The 15,874-nt window shown below is 39.3% G+C and overlaps 1 protein-coding gene and 1 pseudogene across 2 annotated transcripts in view; both read left to right on the top strand.

Moving 5' to 3' along the window:
* The window catches only part of LOC136239561 (ATP-dependent translocase ABCB1-like), an 83,706-nt gene that overhangs the window by 65,250 nt on the left and 2,582 nt on the right, over positions 1-15,874 (top strand). The window contains exons 8-18 of one of the 2 annotated variants that reach the window (XM_066030308.1): positions 2,057-2,170; positions 2,220-2,321; positions 2,367-2,492; positions 3,471-3,845; positions 3,891-4,052; positions 4,097-4,142; positions 4,188-4,309; positions 4,359-4,520; positions 4,577-4,753; positions 4,796-4,879; positions 12,632-12,835. In XM_066030308.1, the coding sequence (XP_065886380.1) occupies positions 2,057-2,170; positions 2,220-2,321; positions 2,367-2,492; positions 3,471-3,845; positions 3,891-4,052; positions 4,097-4,142; positions 4,188-4,309; positions 4,359-4,520; positions 4,577-4,753; positions 4,796-4,879; positions 12,632-12,835 (1,674 nt within the window). The remainder of the gene's footprint in view (positions 1-2,056; positions 2,171-2,219; positions 2,322-2,366; positions 2,493-3,470; positions 3,846-3,890; positions 4,053-4,096; positions 4,143-4,187; positions 4,310-4,358; positions 4,521-4,576; positions 4,754-4,795; positions 4,880-12,631; positions 12,836-15,874) is intronic. The other variant, XM_066030309.1, reaches the window with a different exon arrangement.
* Positions 6,979-9,751, top strand: LOC136239568 (circumsporozoite protein-like; annotated as a pseudogene).

Raw genomic sequence — 15,874 nt, forward strand, 5'->3', positions numbered from 1 at the left:
GCAAAAATTCTGCAGCTCCTGGGGGTTGCACCCCCAGACCCCCTTTGAACTTCTAATTGCTAGCTATAACTAAATGAACCATACAGCAAGTTTCATGCTGTGTCCCCTGTATGTCAGATCTACAATTATACATAGTATAGAAAGTCTGAAGAACAACAGATAGGCTTGAGCATATTTATATAGCTAGCTAGCAGTGAAATATCACTAAAATTGCATATCTGAGTGTCTAATTTTTAAAAATCTCCTGTGGGGGGCGTGCCCCCAGACTCCCCTAGAATGCTTGTGCTCTGCACTTCGAACAGCTCCTCTCTTATTGGCATGTATATAGTAGCAATTTCAACATTATAGTCAATGGCCTGACCAACTCAATTTTCCCTCCTCCAGCCCTGTACGTGCACATGCAATGTTTGTACAGAGTTCATCAATTTCTAGTAATGATTTCATGAAGTCTTGAGTCCTTCAGCTGTTCATCACAAAAATTGATTGGGATGTAAGCTGTTGGTTCAGCTTTTAGCAAACTTCGTGTCTGTTTCAGAAGTTACAGCACAAATTTGTAGTTCACTTTCTGTGATACCTTCAAGAGGAGAATGAGGTTGGTGAGATGGGTATCAGTTTTCCTTGCCTGGTTGATAAATGATTTGCACTTCTTAATTGACTCTCATACCCTACCACCGGGCATGCGTACTGCTGGGATTAGGACTCTGAAGTACAGCATTAACTGCTGCATGATCATCATGTACAGTCACATGTCCATACAAATATTTGTGAAAGTGTCCCAATTCCCATACTACTGCAAGTGTCTCGAGCTTGGTGATGGCTTAATTACATTTTTGTATAGAGAGTGCCTAGGAATTTGGATGATAAAAGTTATCCTCCTGAACTTGTGAAAGAATGGCTCCCAACCCACAAATACTTGCATCTGTATCTAATTCAAAAAATCTGTTGAAGTCTGGGTATGCCAGAACAGAAGTCTGGGTATGCCAGGACAGAAGTCTGGGTATGCCAGGACAGAAGTCTGGGTATGCCAGAACAGAAGTCTGGGTATTCCAGGACTGAGTTCTTAATCAACTTTTCTGCTATCAGTTGAATGACTCTTGACAAGCTGATGACCATTCAAATTAAACATCCTTTCTGGTGAGTGCATGGAGAGCAATCTTCGCAAAGTTGGGGACAAACTTCAGGTAAAAGGATGCTAATCCCAGAAATTGCCTTATTGTCTTCACATTAATGGGAGTTGCAAATTGTTTGACAACTGTAATTCTCTCTGGGTTCAGGTGTAACCCATTCGATACAGTATTTTTGATCAGCAAAGGCCTCTGAATGAATGAGGATATCATCGAGGTACACAGCAACAAAGTTTGGGGAGCCATCTTGATGTAAAGCGCTTAAAATTAGCTGCATGAGTCTTTGGGGGTGTTCATAAGACCAAACGGCATTAAAATTCAATGAGCCCCTCATACATTGTAAAAGTATCTTTTGAAGATCAGTGTACTCATATTTGCCACTACCTGGACTTCCGATTGTAATCTTCATGTTTAAAGGGTTTTTGTGTGGAGTGATACCAGGAAGTTTAAAGTTTTTCATTTTCAATTTAGGAAGACTGGCAACCTTCTGAAATAGTTTGTCCCCCGATTTATGGGTATGTCCACTGCAGTGTCAATGATTCCAATAGTTGGGACAGTCTGGACTAGGAGACATGAATTCTGTGCTTTGCTGCCGTGGTCTGATAGTCATACTGTAAGAACTACCCCATCCAAAGAGTTCAGGAGATCAATAGGTTCTTAGGCTGGGCCTCATCCTGACTTACACTGTAGCACTACTTGACTCCACACGTCTATCTTCTTCCCCCATGACCATATTTACTTTCTTTGGTTGAGTCACACCCATCTGGTTAAGTGTATTTACTTTCTTGTAATGTTGGTCCTTGAATTTCTGATAAATAATTATTATTACTATTTTAAAAACACATTGTTATTTTAAAATTTTAAGCTTTTGAAAATTTCCTGTTATATGGTAGTCTCCTTATTACATTGCCTACACACGTGTGGCCATACAGGTATTATTTTCAATACTGGTGGGAGGACAGTACTTGGGCCAGGCAGCCCCTAATGTACAAGAGTTTTCTACTGCTCGAGCTTCAGCAGGAGCACTGTATGATATTATTGACAGAGTAAGGACGTCTTGTTCTGTCAATGAATGTGTGAAATGTTGTAACATAGCAACCACAAATAACTAACGTGGAATACATTCCCAAGGAATTTAACAGTGATATCATTATTAATAATGTCACATTTCATTATCCTTCTCGACCAGATGTGAAGGTGAGGTATGATCAGGTGTGCAGCCTCTAGCCCCACCCACTTTAGGTACTGGATGACTTTAGCATCAGTGTAAAGCCAGGACAAACCCTAGCTCTAGTTGGATCCAGTGGGAGTGGCAAGAGTACAGTAGTACAACTAATACAACGTTTCTATGATTTGAATGAGGGTCAAGTAAGTATTGTATGTGTGTTGTGTAGTGTGTGTGTGTAGTGTAGTGTGTGTGTGTGTGTAGTGTAGTGTGTGTGTGTGTGTGCGTCCGTGTGTGTAGTGTGTGCTGTTACATGCCACTCTACATGTACACCAAACCACACACACATGTACATTGACAAACAGTACTTTACATACACTATTGTCTAACAAAGCTCTCTATTGTTTACTCTTGCTACTACTAAACAACCGTGTGCATACTTGTTTACAAACCAACTGTAACACCCCTTTTACACTATCCTGAGTGTTTTCAACTTGGGTTATTGAACTCAGGTTAGCACCTGTTCACACTACTGCATCTGACACAAGCTCGACAGTGTGAGTGCCAAATAATAATTAGCTAAACAAGTGCATGAGCTTTTGATTATTTAGGAGCTTAATGAAAAAGCACTAGAATTGTAGCAAGGAAGCGTAGAACCAGCTGAAATATGTCATACAACATTATAGCTGCCACGTTTAAGCTCATGGGTGCTCCTTTCACCAGGAATATTAATGCATCATTTGAGCGTAACTGTCACAAAGTCTACCAGTACTATGGTACATCGTAGCCATTTTTGAAGAACAATTTTAGACCTTGGTTTTAGGAGAATATACTCTCTGTGTGGCCAACAGAAGCAAGTTATATTGTTGGCCAGCTCGGGCTGCGTTCATACTGTATCTCAACCCATGCCAGCCCACCTCTCCTTGTCGTGCCATGCTGGACCCGGTTCGGCACAGCTAGATTGATTCACTCTGCAATTTGTTTCAAGCCGTGCCAGGGTTAGAAGGTAGTGTGAACGGGGTATAAGTCAAGGAGGCTTTGCCTGTACAGACTTTAGTACCTGAGTGGTACCACTGTGCTTTTTCACCAGGCTAGCTATAATACCAGTATTACACACACCTTCACTTTGGCTTTGTATGTGTATGAGTGTGTACCAGTAGCTGCTATTACATCTCTGATAGATACTAGTAGGAGGAAATGACATTCGTAAAGTAAACCTCCATTGGTTGAGACAACATATTGGAGTGGTCAGTCAGGAGCCAGTGTTATTTGCTAGTACAATAGCAGAGAACATTCGTTATGGGAAGGAAGATGCTACTCAGGAAGAAATAGAGGAGGCAGCTAAGGCAGCTAATGCTCACTCATTCATCACTGAACTACCTGATGGCTATGAAACATTAGTAGGAGAACGAGGTACTCAGTTATCAGGAGGACAGAAACAACGTGTGGCCATAGCTCGAGCTCTGATAAGAGATCCTAAGATATTACTATTGGATGAAGCCACTTCTGCTCTTGATACTGAGAGTGAGGCCTTAGTACAGGCAGCCCTAGATAAGGTGGGTGTGTCTGTCACATTGTGAGATCATGTGACATGATAACAGGCTAGGGAAGGACGGACTACAATAGTGATTGCTCATCGACTATCCACAGTACAAGGAGCAGATATTATTGCTGCTATAACTAATGGTAAAGTGGTAGAAGTTGGAACTCATTCTGAACTACTAGACAAGAAAGGAGTCTACTTTGATCTTGTAACAGCTCAGGTGATCTTCCAGGTCATTTTATTGTGATGTCATTTCCTCAACAGTCTTATGGTGGTCAAGAGAAGGAAGATGATGAGATGACATCATCCAGTTGGTATTCCTTGTTGTTAACATTATTAACATGATCTTGTGTAGAAGTGAAGTCTTATGAGGAGGAAGAACTGTCTGATCACAAGACACCAGGTAGAGAATGGGATGATCACCATCATATTGCAGATAGAGACATTAACAATGATGATGATAATGATGATGATGAGGTTCTCATAGTAACCATTTACCACTAAATTGTGTTACAATAAATGTTAGTCAGCAGATGATACTGCTGGCTACTCCTTAATTGTAGTGTTGTGGAGGATCTTGCAACTAAACCTGCCAGAGTTACCATATATTATTCTAGCTCTGATATTTGCCATTATTGGAGGAATGGCATTTCCATCATATTCACTATTCTTTGGGGAGCTCCTTGAAGTGAGTTGTGAATTGGATGTAGTGTTGATGTGATGTGTGATATTTATGTGTTGTAGGTTTATGTTGACCGTGAAACTGCTGAGGAGAATTCCCGACAATGGGGAGGATTGTTTGTTGCAATTGGAATAGCTACTGGCATAGCTACTATTCTGCGATCATTATTCTTCAGCCTCTCTGGTGAGGCCTTAACATCTCGTTTGAGGAGACTTTCTTTTCAGCACATGCTGCGTCAGGTAATCAAAACAACATTTGCACATATCTTCATACCTTATTAGGATATGACTTGGTTTGACAATCCTAAAAATTCAACTGGCAAGTTGACTGCTAGATTGTCTCGTGATGCAGCTGAAGTCCAAGGAGTGAGTTACCAACTATATAGTGCAAATATTTACATATTTTGACAAGGTAAAGTTTTGATGAATTAGACAATCAAATATATAGCCTAATGACAAAATGGTTTGATATTTTTGATCCTTCAGCATTTGTGCTATAATATCTTAATAAATATTGTATAAGAGAATACACTAAATGATGAATTGCAATACAAATCATCAAAATTTGTCAAAATTTTCTACTTTTGTGATATACAGTATTAAGTACCTGCCAAAACATTATGTCCTAACACACATTAGACTCTATTTAGGCTGTTTTGGGTGGGTAATAAATGTCATATACTCCACCTTGTTTTCTAATATACTCCACGCCTTCAGGCACAATATAACATATGCTCAAAATCTAGGTTTATCCAATTGCTATGCATTGTTCATGTGCAGTGATTTAATGGGCGCTATTATTTTGTCACGTGAGGATGCATAGTTGCCATGGCGCTAGTATTATCACAAGAAAACCAGCTGGTTTTGTTTAGCCTACAGTAGAAACAGCCGTGGATGAGGTAAGTAATCTGATTGAAATGTGAAATAGAGTCTAAAGCAGTTATACGGGCACAATGTGGAGTCTATGAAATTTATAAACCCTCAGGCCCTTAGTAGCGCCCTCGCTTCGCTCGTGCGCTACAGCCTGGACCTTCAGGTTTATAAATTTCATAGACTCCGCATTGTGCCCGTATAACTATTATTTATGTCCTAACACACATTAATGGTGCAATAGCCATGCAACAATAAAATCTTACCCACTCACGTGTAAATCACAGCTATGCTATATCAAAAAGATAATTAATGGATATTTGATTGTGCCTATACAGATGATCTTACCCCTAAACTTTCAAGTTTAGGGAGTGGCTACTATCACCAACCAATGACTCTAATTGATGCATACAAATTTTCCTTTTTCCCACCAACCATCAAATTATGGAACCAACTCCCTGCTGATGTTATTAATTCCTCTACCCCTAATGAGTTTTGTAATAACTTAAGTAACTTTTATGATCACACCTGTCAGTGCGTTATAATCTTTTGATTGCTGCACAGTGATAAATATAATAATATAATAATGAGCATTAATAAATAAATTAGTGTCCATTTGGTTCTACTTGGGGTACTTAGAGATAATGAGTCACTCTCTAGAATTCCTATGGATATAATTACATGAAAATAACAAGAAGAAAACATCCTGACCACCTGGTAGACTCCTGTAAGTGTTTGAGCGTAAATAGGATGGCTGCAGGTTCGAGGCTACCTAGGTCCAGTTATGGATTTTTTCTCCTTTCTGCAACTTTTCAAACACACCTTATGTAGCTAATGTCTTTGAGCAGGCTGTAGGACCAGGTGTCCTACAGACCCTCATGTAAAAATAAAAAAAAATATTAAAAAACTAGTTAAAATACATAAAATTAAAGTAGGGTTCCAATGATAAAAAGTAGTAAAACAAGCGACATAAATGATGGTAGCTAGTCTTTGTGGGAAAACCCCTACTTTGGCACTGAACAGATGGGGAAACATGCCAATCTACAGATTACATGATGAATACTAATAATGTGCAATAGGGCAGGAACAATTGCTTCAGCTTATAATATATTTGCCATTTTGCTTGTTTTGTTTGCATTCATTTGCTGTGCAACAAATTGTTTGTCAACAACAGCATGTATTAAACAGCATGTATTAAAGTGGTCTTTGTATTGGACGAAGTAATCAAAGCTTTTAAGTATTTAGCAGAACTATATTGTATGCAACCAGGGTTGACTTTAACTCATTTTTATGCAGCCATTTTTCTTTACTTGCTTCCACAATCTGTTATACTGCATAATATTCAACATGCACTGCTATTTGGAGCACTGATTCTTTCAGCATACAACTTGAACATGATACTAATATTATCTACCATAGATTCCCTAAAAATTCGGCAGAAATAAATTAATTCCGTTCGTGTCTGGCCGAACAATTAGGAAAAAAATGTACCAACACAGTGCTATTGTCGAATTTTTAGGGATCTATCCCTAATACAGTCTGCGTGCTTCATGGCTATGTTATTTGCGATCCGTTTACTGCTTACTTTCTGGATTTATTTCTACAGGTACCAACAGGAACGCCTTGAGGCGGAGATGATGATACCACTACACTCACTTGGCCACAGCGCTATATAGCATTATTGCCTACATTATCCAGGAGGATGGTCAATTCATTACATCACTTTTGAATACAATCACCCAGGCATAATATTAAGGATTTCAACAAGTAATAAAAAATAGAAACCACAATCAATAGCTAATATTATGAACTATCTTGTGATAAATCTCACTACCAGATGCTGCATGAAGTGTTCCATGGCTAACAAAGCGTTATCTGAGGGTGTATCATGTTACAAGGAGATGTGGGGCCAGGAGAGTTATGAAACGAAGATCGTTTTGCGGTACTAAGCCCCGGTGTGATGTTACACAATGATATTGTTGGGTACGTTCCCTGAACAATTTCACACTTGGTGCTTCATCCAGCATCGAGGTAGCATATTGTGTGAGGTCACTGGGAATCCTCAGTACTCAAGAGACCTTCATCAACTAGTAATCCAAGTGCCGAAAAATTAGCACGCTTATAATTAGAAACTTTCCTGCGCTTGTCAAAATTTAGAGCACATTGCGTTCAAAGCATGGGGAGTGCCGAATATTTAGAGATGCCGAAATTTTAGGGAATCTACGGTATTTCAATTCAAACAATGTGGCAATCAATTATGTAAGAATGTTGAAGAACATTCTACAATTAAGACTCTAACATAACTCAAAATATTATTACAATAATTAAATGGTTTAGGGTTAGGTTTCTAAAATGTACACAAAAGTTAATCGTATTTCACCAGCCAGATTTAAACCTGCAAATACATGTCTGCAAGTCATGTGTTGTACCAATTCAACACTGTTCCTATGGTAGGTGAGAAAATCATTGGAAACAGACAGACAGCTTTTCATGCCTAGGGTCAACACACATTTACAAATGCACATACCATATAGCACAAAAGTTTGGTGGGAGTAAATATTGGCAAATTCATGATTCTGAAATTATTGGCAAAAAAAAAGTTGGCAAATTGTAAAACCTTTTCAATTCTATTTACTGTGCATAGGCGTGTACCATTGACCACGTGGCTGTGTGATGTCTGATGGACTGGTAACTTCGGCCTTCTCCTTTGTAATATAGAATCATGGCTACCATGAATACGGGCGAACCCAGTTTATGGAGACATTCTTGTTTGTCACTGTGAAGTTGGAAATGTACATGATACTCACGCTGTAGCAGTAAAGAAAGTGAGCAGCGATGGTTTAAAAGTTGTTGGGCATATTCCTCAAAGAATATCTTTGATGTGCTTCATTTTTTTGAAGTGTGGTGGTGAGATCAAGTGCACAGTGAATGGTGGACATCGCTACTTGTCTGATTTACTGCAAGGGGGTCTAGAAATACCATGCCTTTTGACATTTATTGCACCAACCTCAGCAGAAAGGATGAAGACAAAAAAATTAATTGAACTCTTGTGCAGTTCTGAGAAGTTAATTAATCAGCGTCAGTCCACAGCAGAAACAGTCTTGACCTGTGGCAGAAGTAGCTACTCAGTAGTCTCAGCCTAACGCAGCAGTAGCTACTCAAAAGTCTCAACAAGAAGCAGCTCCACTACCAGTAGTGTGTGATCAAAACAAAGATAATATGATCACTGTTTCTGTAACAAAAGTGATATTGCACCAGAATTGTCCCCACATAAGAAGTCAAAGAATTATATATGATGTGGAATGTACAATTATGGGAGATGAACTGTCAAAACTCACAATAAATTATGCGCAGGAGTTACTAAAGTTGCAATTTAAAGAGCTAAATGACTTTCATCCAACTATTTCACAAGGCAAGGCAGCACAACAGTCACAAGGCAAGGCAACACAACAGTCACAAGGCAAGGCAGCACAACAATCACAAGGCAAGGCAGCACAACAGTCACAAGGCAAGGCAGCACAACAGTCACAAGGCAAGGCAACACAACAGTCACAAGGCAAGGCAGCACAACGGTCACAAGGCAAGGCAGCACAACCGTCACAAGGCAAGGCAGCACAACAGTCACAAGGCAAGGCAGCATAACAGTCACAAGGCAAGGCAACACAACAGTCACAAGGCAAGGCAGCACAACAGTCACAAGGCAAGGCAGCACAACAGTCACAAGGCAAGGCAGCACAACAGTCACAAGGCAAGGCAGCACAGCAGTCACAAGGCAAGGCAGCACAGCAGTCACAAGGCAAGGCAGCACAACAGTCACAAGGCAAGGCAGCACAACAGTCACAAGGCAAGGCAGCACAGCAGTCACAAGGCAAGGCAGCACAACAGTCACAACGTGAAGTAAAGGATAAGGTACAAATTACCTTTTGCTCAGCTCAGCATTACTGGATTGTTGCATCCACTGTCAATTGTAAGATTGGTGAGGTTAAGGTTTATGATTCACTGCTGATAAGGAAATGAAGAAAGTTATTCAAGCCTTGTTTCAGGTACAGGAAATTTGTGTGCTGTCAAAAGCAAAAGGGATCAAAGGATTGTGGAATATTTAGCGTAGCATTTACCAGTGTTGGGAGTAATGCGCTACTTATGTAATGCGTTACGTATTATTATTTTTGTGGTAACTAAGTAATATAACAAAATATGCTTTAAAACACAGGTAATATAACTCTAGTTACTTTACTTACAAATGTAACGTGTTACCTAAGTAATATTGTTACTGTAGCGAATCTAATATTACGTAATATTATTACTACAAGTAACGAAGTTACTAATCTTGTTAGTAATCCACTGAGTAATGCCTAGCCACAACGAAGTAATGAAGCTTATTCACCAGTTTCTTACTTATAACCAAGATTTGCACGTTGTCCAACAACGTAATCATGTCACATGATAAAGTGGTAGTTTCACACGTGACAGCTTAAGGTTGTGGACACAAAGTAATATAATATGTAATATTATTATAGTTACTTTATTTTATGAGTAATATGTAACTGTAACTAAATAGTTCAGTTGCATGTAATATGTAACTAGTTACTTTTATAAAAAAGTAACTTGCCCAACACTGGCATTTGCAACAGCAATTACCTTCAAGGTAAATACTCGCAAACTGAAGTTTGACCAGCAAATGATGAGATCTCACTTGGTGAAGAAAGATAATAAACAGTTTCCTTTGCTATGGACTGCTAACCTTTGTGATTGTTGATTTATTGATTCATTAAATGCATATTACAATGACATTAATATTTACAATAATATTCATAAACTGTAACCAAATTAAACACAATGTACCGCTGTAAATAAGGTTAACAGACAAAGAAGCCTTGAGTATAGTTGGTAGTAAATCCCAGTTAATAGAACTGGAACCCACAATTATTAGTACTCAAGACCATTGCACATGCAAACAGCGATCACGTGATCTCTAATCGTGGTAGAAAGGGTGCTATTTGGAATTGCTCATACTGAATTCAGTCATAAAGATTGAAACTGCCGCAAACATTTCAAGAATCCCCAAACTATACATAGCTACAATGTATGCCATAGAGCAGTAGTGCATGCAGGCCAGCTGACGTAGGATGTTAATGGTAATTATTGTCATAACTGTGCCAAGCAATGCCTACTAAAATAATCAACACCTCTAGCTATATAGCAAAGTTTAAAAATAATTTGGCTAAATCATAAGACAGCTGACAATTCCGGCTTCTTTATAGCTATTACAGATGATCTCTGGCTTTGCTTTTAGGTGATCATACAATCACTTCACACATAGAGGCTTAACAGCACTCAATTTCAAATTGGCTGGCTTTCTTTCTGCTGGCTTTACTTCAATTGAGCACACACCAGTTTTGAAATTTTCATCGTAAAAAGTCCTTGGCTGATTTTTTGACACTGAGGTCGAGAGACTGTAATCTGTCAGTACGGTTAGCAGATATGACGTTGATGTTGTTGAGTAAATTGTGTGGTCTGAGCCTTAAAATTATCAAATATGAGAAAAGCTGGGGAATTATCAGGAAACTTCAAATCTTTTCTCTTCTGACTACAATTTGAACAAAATATTCTTTCATAGTGTACTCATTAGATCAATGGTAAGTTATGTTCCACTGAGGTATGTGGGAGACACCAAGGTGTTTTCCCCTGGTATATTAGCTGTGGTGAAGTCCCCTGTGTATGTACGTACCACCAAACACAGCTGTTATCTGTCGCTTGCCATCTTTTGCAATGATTTTGACATGTTTCACTCTTTCCTTTTCCATTGTTCATGGCGTCACTGGAATGTAACATATGCTGGTTTGGTCAAAATTCACCATCTATCATTTCTTCAGGGATCTCATCCATGTAGACAGTGTTCTTGACTGCCAACAAATATTCTTCCTTCAAACTTTCAACAATTTCCTTTCCTGAGGTGGTGGCCCTTCTCTTCATAAAGCCCATTTGCTTAAGTAGATACTTGGCCCATGCAATTTAATCTTGCTCTGTGAATCATAGTTCATGAGAATGCCTTCTGCAGCTGCAATAACAACTTCTGTGCAATGTTTGACGCTGAACTTGCTTCACTCATGTGTTTGATATAGGCGTGAACTTCTTTGTCTACTAATCAGTAGAGGTCTTCCTTGCTTCTTACAAGGTAAAGTTTAAACTTCCTCAGACATTTCATCATCACTTGAATCCTTAGAATTCTGTTCTGAATCGGATACTTTATCTAGGTAAAGATTCTTCAACCTTCATATAGTGGCTTCGGTCAAAGGAAGATCACGGTATTTCTATTTAAAATACCTAATCAAGGCTGTAATGCCATGTTCTGTGACTCTTTTACCGATATGAATCGCTGACCTGGAGTCATATAAAGATAGGGTTTCCTTGAACAAGGAAGTGCCATTGCAGACTAACTTTCAACAACCTTAGAGACTCTGGCATTTGCAGCTTGTATCAGCGTTGAAACCGGGTCGGGTCAACCGGGTCACATTTTCTCCGGGTCATCCGGGTCCGACCCGGTTTACAAATTATCCGGGTCTGACCCGGATTGGATCACGTGAGAAACGAAATTGTTCGTTTGACGACATGGAAACTTATAAACGCTATCGCATAGCTCTTTCGTGAGCCACACCCACTTATCGCATTACCAACATACGCTCAGCTACGCCCATTTATTAGTAAGTGCAGTATGTAGCACGAAACTGAGGGTATCTATGGCTATTGTCAGTAGGTGATGACCTTTTTTTTTTTTTTTGGTCTTCAACCTACAGCTAGGCTGAAGTTGCAATATTTACTCAACATGAATCAAACACTCAAAACGTAGTCTTGCTCGCTCGAGGCTAGCTGAAACATAGCTCTTATAGCACGCCTCGGCTTTAATTAATCCGGGTCAAATCCAGGTCAGTGGGTCATCCGGGTCAGCAGTAGTGATCTGGTTTCAACGTTGGCTTGTATATATGACAATGGTACACCTTTTTACAAAGTGGGCCATTTGGGTCTGGAAGGCCTGTAGAAGTAGAACTCTTATTAACGTGAGAAAAGTAATTCAGAATCGACATCCCGCCTCGGTTTGGTTCCACACTCTAGCATGTTCCACACAAGACTGTGCACGTGATTCAAGAAGGACAATTTAAATTGGCGAATCCACCTCAATTTGCCAAATTTACCAAAATTTTGTGTTATACGGTATAAGAATGTATATTAAGTATTTGCTGTCTATTACAGGCCCTGGGTATCAGATTAGGATCATTCATTGAGATAATAGTGATAATAGTGGCCTCTCTTGTGATTGCCTTGGTGTACTCATGGACTATGACACTTGTCATCCTTGGTCTAGTCCCTCTCCTTGCTGTTACTCAGTATGCTCAGACTAAAGTATTGGCTGGAGCTACTGCAAGTGCAAAGAAGGGTTATGAAGAGTCTTCTAATGTAAGTTTTGCTCTTTTCAATTAGCTACTGTCATTATGTAATGTTAAGTAACAAAATAGCCCTATAACTCGAGCTAAATCTACTAAAGTTCCAATTCATAACCAATACAACATCATGAGACTGTTGGTCTCAGAGGTGCTGCTGGGGTGGAGAACAGTACTCCAAATTGGGAGGGGGACAAATTATTTGAGGTGGTTGCCATTTAGAAATATTTATCATGTACCTTAGTGTACAAAGCATACCAACACTAGGGAGGTATGGGGACATGTTCCCACAGAAAATTTTTGAAATTTGAATGCTTTTAAATTAAATCTGAGAGCCTTTTCAGTTGTGTACATGAATACTGGAATAGGGTACTCTAATTATGGTACAACACATCATTTAATATATCATATATAAGAGTACATATACAGTGGAAACTGTGTTACGGTCACCTGGATTAAGCGGTCACCTCTGCATAACGGCCATGGTCACGAGGTCCCAAATATTTTCCCATACAAATGTGTGTATTGTGGTCTGCATTAAGCGGTCACCTGTCTAACGCGTATAACGGCCAACCAAGAATTCGCCTATGAATCACTGTATACATAACTTTCTCCTTCATATAGCGGTCGCTACCTTTTATGGTGGCTTGTTAAGCCAATAGTCTGACACCACGGCACCGTTTCAATTATTATGCAATTATCACACTTCCTGCCTTTCAATGAATGCTATACAAACTATCAGGCTTCATTACTTAAACATATTCAATAGCTATAACCAACATTCATAACAAGCTCACCTTGCCCTTTCTGTATAAAGACTAGTAAAATTATACTCTATTGCGGTTGGCGCGAGCCTCTTAATAATAATTACTCATTTATAACGGTCATAGCCACTAAAATGCTGCAGACCACCTTATGCAGGTTTTCTCTATAACAGCCACCTGTATATAAAGGCCAGATGTATCTGGTCCCAAGGTGACCATTATAGACAGGTTCCACTGTAATGGGGAGGAGATGTACTATTGGACATTGAATCCCTAAACTTCAGTCTATACCCATGACTGAATTAGAGATTAAATGTTCCCTATTATATTTGCAGGTGTAGGTAACCTTCCTTGTTTCACCACTTTTTGTTTCACTTTTTTTTTCTTTGATCTCTAATCCAACTAATTTTTCCTTCTAGACTATATTTGTTTGTTTATTTTTTTATCATACAGAATGGTAGTACTGTATATTAGGGTTTGGGCATTTCTAGCTTAAAATATCACCCTAAAACTAGTTTCACAATACCTTCATGGCACCTTGGCAGTATTGGTTAGGTACGTATAACCAAGCCCAAAAGTGCCTTCAGTACGATCTGAAATGCTTTCAAAAAGTTGCTACAAAATTTTTAAAATCTTTAGTGGAATTTTCTACTGCCTGACTGACTGACTGACTGATGCTTTCAGACAAGTGTATCTCGATAACGGCTATAGAAACAGGCTTGATTTTTTCACTGTTCATTGTTACTTCAGCCCAACAAGTGCCACAGTACATACAATGCATGCATCATGAACTTACCTTTGTCCTCCTTTGTGTCCCATTTCTTTTGCTGACAGCCCAAGGTGTCGATTTGAGGTAGCATGATGACTTCCCTACATTTGTAAATGGGAATTGTCCATAGGATTGATTGCAGAGGCACTTCTCTTACTGTTCTTCATTTGTAATGCTGTGTAACGGGTTGAATATAGTTGAAAACAAAGTGTAATGGCTACTTCACATTAGAGTCCATAATTGATAATTGGGATGCATGTTCAGACAAAACGTTAACTCTGGAGCCATTCTTTATTTTGATGCGGTAGGCATGTGGTAGGCATGTGGTAGTCATGGGTTCACTAGTCATAATAATGTAAACACACAAGTGCGAGAAAAATATTATTAGGAATTTTAAGTTCAATTAGGAATCATAGAAAACAGTAGGGAAACAAGGGAGGTCACCTACAGATATACTAGTGGACTTTTAATCCCTAATCCAGTCATGGGAAGGAATTAAATGTCCACTAGTACATCTGCAGTTGTAGGTGACCTCCCTTGCTTCCCTACTGTTTTCTATGATCCTTAAGTGAACTTAGACTACAACAAGTTTGATACTGAAATTTGATTGGCTGAAAACGTGGTCTCTAAATCTCGTAGAGCCACGGTCATGTCCAATAGAGACCACGCTCTGAGGCGATACGAAACACGATAATTACGCGCCTGTAACATTGGCAACGCATGGGCGTTTAAATGGCTAGTAACAGCCGTACTGAATTAGAGGGAGGTATAATGGGCTTGTTTGTACTAATCAACACTACATTACTTGCTTACAAGCAGCTGTCGGGGCACAACAACAGCAACAATGAGTTGTAGTCCAGTCGCTGAGTCCAGTACTTCGATACATAGCACGTGCCTGTAACATTGGCAACGCATGGGCGTTTAAACGGGTAGCGCTGAGGTCCCGCCATGTAGGGAGGTGTAGAGGGCTTGTTTCTAGTAATTAGCCATACATTTCCCATTTACAAGCAGCTGTCAACTCAAGGTACAATAACGAGTTGTAGTCTAACTATTATTTAAAATTCCTAATTTTTCCTTATAATTGTAGCATAATTATGACAAGTGCATACTGCATTACAAGAAAGAATGGCACCAGGGATGCCGTAAAAGTAATTTTGCATCAGAATGTGTGCCCCATCAATTACATAATGGAAATGGAGGTGGCCATTATGCTTTGTTTTCAGCTATGCTCCACCCGGCATTACAACAGTACAAGAGCGCCTTGCCAATCATCATAATGGCCAACAGGGAGGCAGCATTGTGCTATTGCGAATTGACACCTTGTGTTGTACTTGTAGCTCATGTTTCAATGTTGAAATATTTCTATTGCTACAGATTGTGATCCAAGACCATTGCATGTCATAATCAACTTAATACTTAGTTGATGTGTGTAATGAGATTTAGTTATAGTAGAATTATGACAAGTTGAATGCTAACAACAATGATTGCTATCTATACCACCTGAAATATCTGTTTGTTTAGG

The sequence above is a fragment of the Dysidea avara genome, chromosome 11 (genome assembly GCF_963678975.1).
Source record: "Dysidea avara chromosome 11, odDysAvar1.4, whole genome shotgun sequence".
Classification (NCBI taxonomy): domain Eukaryota; kingdom Metazoa; phylum Porifera; class Demospongiae; order Dictyoceratida; family Dysideidae; genus Dysidea; species Dysidea avara.